Genomic DNA, 9,964 nt, shown 5'->3' with positions numbered 1-9,964 from the left:
CTTCTATCTCAGTGTTGTGCGCTCGTGATGCGGGTCGAGACTAGATGAGAGGGCTCAGAACCCGGGTCAGGGTCCGGTTGGATTTGAAACCTCTCGTGAAACGCTCTACTTCTACTCGTCCAGGAGAACTTCTACAATGAGGACACACACACACACACACACACACATACAAATCTCCAAACCTAGTATTAGTAGAATGTACTCTGTGTACCACTTTAAGTGGTATTAAGACATTTAGTGGAGCCGCTATAGTCATCTGTCCATATATAGATCTGGGATACGGATCTTCTAGAGGATCCGGTTCCTTCATCAGGACAGACGGTAGATGCAGAGTCTGTGCAGGAGGGAACCGACACCGGGTTCCCCTTCATGTCTCCTAACCTGAGCCCATGTTCTTATTGAGTGATGTATATGTATATGATCATATGTGAACTAGAACCGGTGGATTAGCTTCTGACGTCGCCTCGAGTGATGTCACTCGAGGCGACGCCGCCGTACGATGGAGACCAGAGCAGGAAGACGTTCACCTCGTGGTGAGACGACAGCATGCAGATGAAACTACCTGGTTAGTTGTATGTAGAATATATATATATATATATATATATATATATATATATATATATATATATATATATATATATATATATATATATATATATATATATAAAATAGTATATGAGGAGAAAGTCCACAGGCCAATGAGAAGTATTCATGTTGTATCACCTTTGGGAACGTGATAATATTTATATCAAATGAAAGAATCAGAAAGGTTTCCTCTGGTCTCCAAATATTACACACACACATATTATTATTATAATAATAAGTTATTCTGAGATGTTTGTTTTGTGTGTGTGTATTGTCTATGATGTATCAGGTGTGATTATTGCATATTTTGTGGCCGTTTTCGTTTCAATAACAGGTAAATTAACACGTGTATGTTTTTATCTTCATCTCTCATTAGACAATAAGAACAAAGTGAAGTTAGTAAAGACAGCGAGTGTTAAATCAATGTTAAATGAATGTAAATCATGTATGGTTATCAGGGTTAGGGACTTATTGTGTTGTTATTTATGTACTAAAGTTGTGTTTTATGATTGAGTTATTATCAGGGTTTTACCAACCTGCAGATTGTCCCTGCGTGAGAAGAAGAAGGAGCGGTTGATGTAATTGCGTTTAGCGACACAAAGAGTGTTCAGGAGACACAACTTCTCACGGCTGTTGTCAGTTAAGAGCAACACAAGAACCTGGACAGACGGCCGATGTTTCCAGAAGCACCGCGGGGAGCTGAAGGCTTCCATTTCTCTTCGGTTAAACATTGAGCCGACGCGACACGGAGGCCGTTATCCCGCCGAGCTTATGGATGGTGTCACTCGCTGCGCGCCGGCATTTCTTCAGCGTTACTGCAGAGACTTGTTGAATTAAACCCCAGCACGGGACACAGTGCTGGGAACTCAGGAGGGGAAGGCTGTGCCAAAAGTTCAGTGAATTATTATCGGGAGCTCTGAAACCCTAAATCACGAGAACAGCAGCCTGAAAAGAGCTGGAACGTTCATTCAGGCTGTAGAGGGGGAGGTTGCTGTAGGAAACCAAATGCATGCAAAGTGTGTGTGTGTGTGTGTGTGTGTGTGTGTGTGTGTGTGTGTGTGTGTGTGTGTGTGTGTGTGTGTGTGAGTATCCTGTTCTTCACTTATGAAGAACAGGATAAGAAAACAACACACAGGCTAGCAATTAAATACAGTCAAGAGAACTTTACTAAATAAAATACATCGTTTTTTATTCATTTACTTTTTTATCATAAGTAAATAATAACGATTCGGATCAACGAAGGTATTTCTTTCTCGTACCCGTCCTCAAAATAAAGTGCAACCGCGGCACTTCAAGTACGTATTTTACTTTTACTTTAATATCTGAACGGCGTCGCTGTCTTAAAGGGCCAGCGATGGTGTATTTGGCACCATCTAGAGGTGAAGTTGCAGATCGCAACCGACTGAAACTTCCGTGTGCAAGCTAATCGTTTTCCGGCGATTTACACGCTAAAGAAAAACACACTTATTAATCTGCAGCGTAGCCTTTATGATATACGCTTGAATAAAGCCTGTGTGGGACAAACATTACAACAAACTAAATACTAGTAGTTCCTGGCAAATAAGTCATCCCGTGTATATAAGACATTATATATATATATATATATATATATATATATATATATATATATATATATATATGTTGATAGAAAGCTAGATTATACCATCTTGCTGCAGTAAGAATAACTTCCCATGCAGTACGCATCATTTCCAAAAATAAGACACAACTCAGTGGGATTCAGGTATTCTTTGTAATTTTAATTCCCATCATTTAGTTTAAATGCAGACATTTTTATTTTTTTTTTACTCACTAAAATCTTAAATAAAACATTACAGTACGATATATGCAAATCAGAAGAGCTTTAAGATTTTGTAGAAGCAGGCTACAGTTTCTTTTGATAGTTTTATTCATTCATTTTTTATTTTTTTTTAAACGCTTTGAAGGACCGGAGTTAAGATAGCGGTCAACAGTAAAACGACGACACGGAGCTAAAGCCTGCAGGCCAGCCGAGGAGCACATCCTACCACGAGACGGACCAGAACGCTAGAGACGGCACACATCCAGATGAGGGTCTGAACTGAAGCCCCTCCTCCTCCTCTCGTGAGGTAGGGGTGGGGTGGGGTGGGGGGGGGGGTTGCTGGTTCCCGCGCGAACAGGAGAGGGCGCCATTACACCACCGGGGGAGGAGCTACGCCGCCAAGAAAATGCTCGTGTTGCACAATTCAGGGAGAATGAAATGTCCCCTTCTGTCCCAAAAAAACGTCATACGCAATAGAAGCTGCAGCGACCCCCCCCCCCCCCCTTTAAAACGGCCGACACGGGACGGGTCTAAAACGGGGAGGGGAAAAAGTGTCGGACCGCGCCACCTAGCGGCTCGCGTTCATAGTCGTACCGAACCAGTTTTTTAAACCAATTATCGCAAATTTGAGCTGCATGACCTTTTGAATTATTGACTATTTTACCCATAGTTCATAAGATAATTAGACTCATTTAAAGGCCCTGAAAACGTTTTTTAATTCATTAATTAGCTTCTTCCTATGAACGATGGCGTCCCCCATTTTAATACGTCATTTTCCATCAAAGTCAGAACATTTTTCACTTCTTTTTTTTTGGCGCCTTCCAGACTGGTTTGAAGGGGGCGTGGCTCTGTTGGGAAAAAAAAAAGGTGATTTCCGTGCACCAATCAGAGACATTAGAATCAACGAGTGACGACAGTCGGTAGATTAGCCGAATTTCCAGCTTTTTGACTTTAAAGAAACAACACCTACTGATGGAATTATCATTATGTAATGCTATAAAGAAACACGCAATGTTAAGAAAAACTAGTTTTCAGGAGCTTGAACATACGAAGAGCGGCGCTGCTTTCATTTCGTTTCATTCAAATTTGACAGGTGACAGTTTGAGCCGCTACAGTCGGCCATCTTCACTTTTTTTCCTCCCCATCTTGAGCAGTGCATCCCTTTTGGCCTATCAAGACTGAGAACGCGTGGAAACGCACACAAAGAATAAATGACAGAGTGAGGTGGGGGGGGGGGGGGGGGCTGCAAGAGCACAGTGATGCGGCACAAACCAGATTTCTGAAGCAGGCTGGCAATATTGTTTGCCATTGAAAAAGGTTTCTACTACTGCTGCAGTACCACTACTACTGTAGTACTGTGTACCACTACTACTGTAGTACCCTGTACGCCAGAAGAGAAGATGTAGTAGTAGTGTCGGATGCAGTCTGCCGTAAATACCAGCATATCCTACAGCATCCGGGGAACGCATACTTTTCTGGCTTTTCCCGACCCACAATCCTCTGGGCAGGATGGGTCAAAGTTCTAGACGCCGCGTTATGACGACGTAGTGCGTCAACGCGTACTGCAGGCGCTGCAGTACGTACTAAAAATAGAAAGAACGCAGCTGTTATTTTAAACATGAATACATGTTATTTTGACACATTTGGACCCACCACCTCCGTGCAGCCCCCCCCCCCGCGAAGAGTGAAAAAGGTGTGAAATGTCCTCACAGTCCAGTTATCAGTCACCAAGTTGAAGACTTAAGAGAAAAGCGGCGACAGGGAAACAAAATTACAAAGTGTTTTTCCGTCTAAAAAAATATGTTCAAAAGGAAATAAAAATGGGAATTTCAAAATCCGACTTATTGGCAACCGACGTGTGGATCCACGCGTCGGAGGGCAACGCGCCGCGGCGACGCGGAGAGACGCTCCGGCGATGAGAGCGTCTCTCCGGCCGGTCCCTGTTCTCCAGTTTCTCCCGCCGGTTAAAAACTCAAGATATGGTAGAAAAATATATCGTCTTGATGAGATCTCTCTAGTCGTCAACACTTCGTTGCCGTAGCAGCAGCAGCGTAAAGTGACGGGGATCAGGATTAGTGTACACACTACACTTCAAGTTAGTCGTGGTTTTTTACTCGCACTTAAAAAGAGATTCATCGTTAATAGTTCCGTCTTTCATTGGCATCATTAGGCAACGGGTTTTTTTATTTATTCCAGATACTCTACAGTATGGTAACGATGTAAACACCACAGTACTTCATTATTTGACCGTATCTGCACAAAGTAAAACACAATGTTACAAGGCAAGTGGCTACTTAAGCATAGATTTGTTCATGAGAAACACACGACGAGAAGAAACACCGTCAGAAACACAGAGACCTGGTAACACCTGGCATAGAGTTTGTTCAAATACAGAAAGAAAACCTTCTCCGGGTCAGGTGACCGGGTTAAAAAGCTGGTGATGATCAGTACTAACCCCCCCCCCCCCCGATACCCGCTTCATTCAAAAATAATGACCCACGATGATATCTGATATCTCTCCCTCAGCTTGGACTGAACCACACGTGATCAGCAGAACTAAAAGCAACAAGCGGCCCGGTTTGAGGAGCTACACCGGGTGTGGGCCGGGGGTTTGAATCCCCTTCCTGTCCACCTCCGCCTGCCTTAACCCGGCTGAGTGAGTGAGTGAGTGTGTATTTTTATATATATATATATATATATATATATATATATATACACACACACACACACACACACACATACACGCACACGCGATATGAAGCGTTCAACGATAACGGCGTCTGACGCCACGAGGCCCGACCGGGGTTTAGACTCTGGACCCGACGAGACCAGAACGTGGACGGTGGTGGAGGTTCGTCGTTGGCCGGGAGCCTTCGATATGAGAAAAAAAAATAATATGAAAAAAAAAAAAAAAAAAGGCAAACGGATGAAGATATGGGAACATTTTGACGGGACCGTGTCTCTGCGGAGCTTGAACCTGGTTCTGTTTAAAACCCATTTTGAATGTGGTCTGAAGAACTCTCCGCACAACACTGTTGAATTTACTGCGACGAACCAAATCAGAAGGAATGAAATATCTCCATTGTCCCTGCTGAGAATGGGTTCATTGATTTACATTGAAATACCTTTTTTAAATTTTTTTTTTTATTAATACACCGTTTCTGCACAACTGGCAGCGTGTGTGTGTGTGTGATGAAACACACCGTATAATATGACATCATGAAGAGCCCCTTCCTTCCTTCCTTCCTTCCTTCCTTCCTCACCATGTTAAAAACAAACACTGACCCCCCCCCCCCCCCCAAACTCTTTAGGACAGTATTTACAGTACAAATTACAGTATATTACATCATTAAAAAATATGAGATCCATCTCTAAAAACATACAGGAGCTCTCGACAAAGAAGAAGAAAAAAAAAAATCAACTCTCTTAGCAGATCAGGTTTGAGCGGCATCATGAGGAACAACAAGGAGAAGCAGCAGCAGAGTGACCCCCCCCCCCCCCTCTCTCTCCGGGGCGTCCTGGTTGTACCTGCTAGTGTTCATGGGAGATGACGGATGGCTCGGTTAACCACGCCCACATCTTTTCTTCTTCTGGGTTTGTTTTTGTTTTTTTTTTAACTTTAAAGCAAGCCGCAATACAACAAATCACACTCCAATACAACGATATGTACAGGGTTTGTTTTTTTCTGGCATTTTGGAACAATAATAATAATGATGATGATGATGATGATGAGCACATGACCGACTATGCTACCTGGGATTGCTGGTAGAACGATTATAGTTTCACTGTAGTTTAGGTGCGCAGTCGTTTTGTTTTTTAAACTCATGACTTTTTATTTTGTTTTTGTTTTTGTTTTTTGGACGATGAGACAGAAGAGAGTTACTGAACTTCTCCCCCGGTTATTGGCACAGCCGACTGAGCGGTTTGTTACGCGCCCGAAAGAAGAGAATAAATACGAAGCGATCAGGAACCAGAGTGAGGCAAAAGAGAGACCTCTGGACCACGGAGCCGGGCATGAACCGACCCGTCCTCACATCCACGGTACAACCCAGTACCGCCTGCAAACCTCTGCCGCTCGCCGTCCTCCCTCACCCTTTCCCTCGCTTCGTTTTCCACCTGATTGTACCACCCCTGACTCACCCTTTCTCACCCTCTCTCTCTGACTCTCCCTCTCTCCTCCGTCCTCCCTCCCCAGCCGAGCGTCCCTCAGACGAAGGGCAGGATGCCGTAGACGAACAAGGCCATGACGACGGCGCTGAACAGGCCGGCCACCGGCACCGTGACGAACCACGCCAGGAAGATGTTCCTGAAGAGGCGCCAGTCCACCGCTTTCTTGGAGCGGATCCAGCCCACGGCCACGACCGAGCCCACCTAGAGGTGCCGGGGAGAAGACAATCAGCAGCGGAACGGAACACAAGCGTTTCCAGAAGACAAAGACACTGAAGAGCTGCAGGTCGTTCAGGCTGATCGTTTCAGATGAGACGTTATTTGTCCTTTATGTTTGTGACCTCTGAGGGTATTTAATATTTTAAAAGGGACAGTTCACCCCCAAAGTGAAACAGAAAAGCCCGTGATCGGCCTTCAGCTCTTTCGGGACCAATTTGGGTCAAGACTGTCTATGTTAGTCAGAGCAAGCCGCTTCAAAAAGTCCAGAGTTTAATCTGTGTGGACGTCTGGAATCAGCAGTTCTGGTGGTGTTGTGTGTTTTTTTTTCTCTCCTCAGCTAATTTCAGTGGTTGCTGCTCATGTCAGACGTCCACACGTGAACTCTTCTCTCACCTTTATTCCAGTCATTGGATCAGAACAGTGGAACTCATGTCGGAGGAGAGGCGGGGCCACGTGAAGTGACTGCGAGGCTGTGCAGGTAGGGCGGGGGGGGGTTAAACCGGGCCTGCTCTTATACGGCCAAGACTAGCCTCAGACTAGTCCTCACTGAAATACCTCCAGGGAAGGAAAGGTCTCAGGCCGACTGAAGGTTACTCTACTGCTTCTCCTTCCTCTTAGACGTTTAGCTTTATTCTGGAAGTGGTCTTTGAAGAACCCTGTGGCCTGATACTCAGTGGTCAACATGTTTGTTGTATTCAGAGCTGCTGAAACGAGGCGTCACTGCACATGCTCCCGCCGCTCACTCTCACCGTCTCTCTGGGAGATGTTCACAGGCGTTGTTGGCTACTTTCTTACTTAAAAGTTACTGCAAGGAACTGGTTTCTGTGTTGATTTTGGCGGTCCCTGTGGACAAACGTGGTAGTGTTTCAGACCCTTATAGAAAACCTCTGATTCTACTACAGCATGGGGTTTGACGGTCTGCTCCGTGCAGTCCCGGTTCTGGTTCTCCCGTGCCTCCCTTCCCTTCCCTTCCAGCTTCCGACTCCGGGTCGAAGGATGCAGTGAAGCCGGATCTGGGTCTGTCTGCAGCGGACTCACTACCAGTTTATAAATCGATCAAATGTCGTTAAAATGCTGATTTCGTCCAACAACGCCTGGGCATCTCCCCCGACACAACCCCAAAATCAAATCACCATCACGATAAGACATGTATACCTCTAACCATCAGTAGATTTAGCATTGTGGCATGGCAGTTGATTATGGAAGGTTTTAGGGAGGGAGGGGGGGGTGTGGAGGGTGAGAGGTGTGGGATAAGGTATGGAGATGATGTTGACGTTTATACAAATTGATCATCAGTAATTTAATACCAGTTTTGAGTCTCGTGCAGTTTCCCTTCAGCAGACATTTTTTGGAAATACTGACAGAAACCGTAAAACACGATGGTTTTCTTAAGTCTCGTTTCATAGACGCAGTGATCACGAAGAGAAAGGAATATCAAGTCTACTCTTATCTTACGTCTGTCTGTTGAATATATATATATATATATATATATATATATATATATATATATATATATATATATATATATATATATATATATATATATATAGAGTGAGTTAGCTTAGCTTAGCATAAAGACTGTAAACACGAGGAGACGGTTCGCCTGGCTCAGTCCAACCAGGCTCCTCCCTTTACAGGAGGCTACGTGCCGCGCTATTGGCTGGGAGCAGTAACTTCCTCAAAGTACAGTAGTAGTAGTAGTAGTAGTAGTAGTAGTAGTACAGCTGTACTATACCTGATATACTGCTCAATATCTAACAGGCTCGAATTTCATTTTGCAAATGTTGCAAAGGCGTTCTCTGCCGGGGGGGAAACTGCAGGAGAAGTCAAAACAGCAACTTTTTCGGGAGTTGAGTGATTGGCGTTGGCGATTGTGAGCTACAGGTGAAGCGGTCGAAGTGGCTTCACCGCCAATGACACCAATACCTTGCAGTGGGTGGAGCTTATTGGGATGCCCACATTTGACGCAACAAGCACTGTTAACGCACTCATTACTTCAATGCAAAATCCGCTGTGAAGACAGATGAGTGGAGAGACACAAGAGAGAGAGAGAGAGAGAGAGAGGTGGAGAGGAGAGGGAGAGAGGTAAATAAAAGGGTGGAAAACAAGTGCCGGGGGGGGGGGGGGTTTGGGGGAGGAGGAGGGTCGGGGGTGGTGTCCTGTAGCCGAGCACAGGAGGTGAGGACCCAACACACCAAACCATGCCAGTGCTGAGAGGGGAATAGAAACATGCTGGAGGAAATGAAACAGAGGATGAGACACCATGGTGATGGTGGTGGACGGGGGGGGTGGGGGTGGTGGTGGTGGTGGTGGTCGGGACCCGGAGGGGGTCCGCCGCGTCATCCGGCCTGGATCCGAGCTTTCCTGGAGAGAAACAGGGGAGAGGGGCTGCACACTGCTGCGGTGGGCCGGGTCACAGCGCAGACCGCTTGTCTTTTAATTTAGAGCGAAGAAGAGAATCGGAAACTTTGCCGTCTCTGATGGAATTGTTTTTTTTAAATAGCCAGAAGAAGGAGACCCGGTGCCCCCCGGGGGGGCAGTGTGAGCTCCCTGTCCCCTGGAATAGTGCCTGTTGGAGGAGGAGGGGGGGGGTGAGAGGCCGGTTAGAGGGGGGCCACTCGCTCATACCTTGCAGTGCGTGGTACTGACAGGGATTCCGATATTGGAAGCAAACACCACTGTGAGTGCAGAGGCCAGTTCAATAGTGAATCCACTGTGGAGTGAGGGGGGGGGGGGGAGAGGGGGAGGGACACAAAGAGACATCCTTCATTGTAATGTCGGGGGTGTGCTGCTGATGGCACGGCCCACATTCACAGTAATACAGTCAGAGAACAGCTCTTTAAGACGTCCGCTCAACACACACAAAGTGAACCTTTGGTCGTGAACATGAAGCACAGAGGTCAATACGTTTCACAGGTGTGTTCTAATGATTTGACTTGAATCTTAAACGTCACATGAACCGTCTGTAGAACAACGTGAGCAGAAATAATTAGGACCGGAGTGTGATGTCCTGGTGAGCTGGGGGGGGTTAACAGGCTGACCATGAGACTGAAATGTACCCGGTTCAAATCCGGTCGGGAACCATTGCTGCCCATCATCTCTCTCTCTCTCTCTATTTCACATGTCTCTCTCTCTGTGTGTCTCTGTGTGTCTCTCTCTCTCTCTCCCTGTCTCACTCTCTCTCTGTGTGTCTCT

At 45.8% G+C, this 9,964-nt stretch overlaps 1 protein-coding gene across 1 annotated transcript in view; it reads right to left on the bottom strand.

Moving 5' to 3' along the window:
- Positions 1 to 2,321: 2,321 nt before the first annotated feature.
- The window catches only part of slc20a2 (solute carrier family 20 member 2), a 19,572-nt gene continuing 11,929 nt past the window's right edge, over positions 2,322 to 9,964 (bottom strand). The window contains 2 exon segments of the mRNA XM_068703551.1: positions 2,322 to 6,754; positions 9,398 to 9,482. Of these exon segments, the coding sequence (XP_068559652.1) occupies positions 6,590 to 6,754; positions 9,398 to 9,482 (250 nt within the window). The 3' untranslated portion in view covers positions 2,322 to 6,589.

This window comes from Cebidichthys violaceus, unplaced genomic scaffold (assembly GCF_023349555.1).
Source record: "Cebidichthys violaceus isolate CVI_PGR_0920_01 unplaced genomic scaffold, fCebVio1.0.p SCAF_9, whole genome shotgun sequence".
Lineage (NCBI taxonomy): Eukaryota > Metazoa > Chordata > Actinopteri > Perciformes > Stichaeidae > Cebidichthys > Cebidichthys violaceus.
Note: the sequence above shows the minus strand (reverse complement) of the source record. Positions and strands in the feature narration are given on the sequence as shown.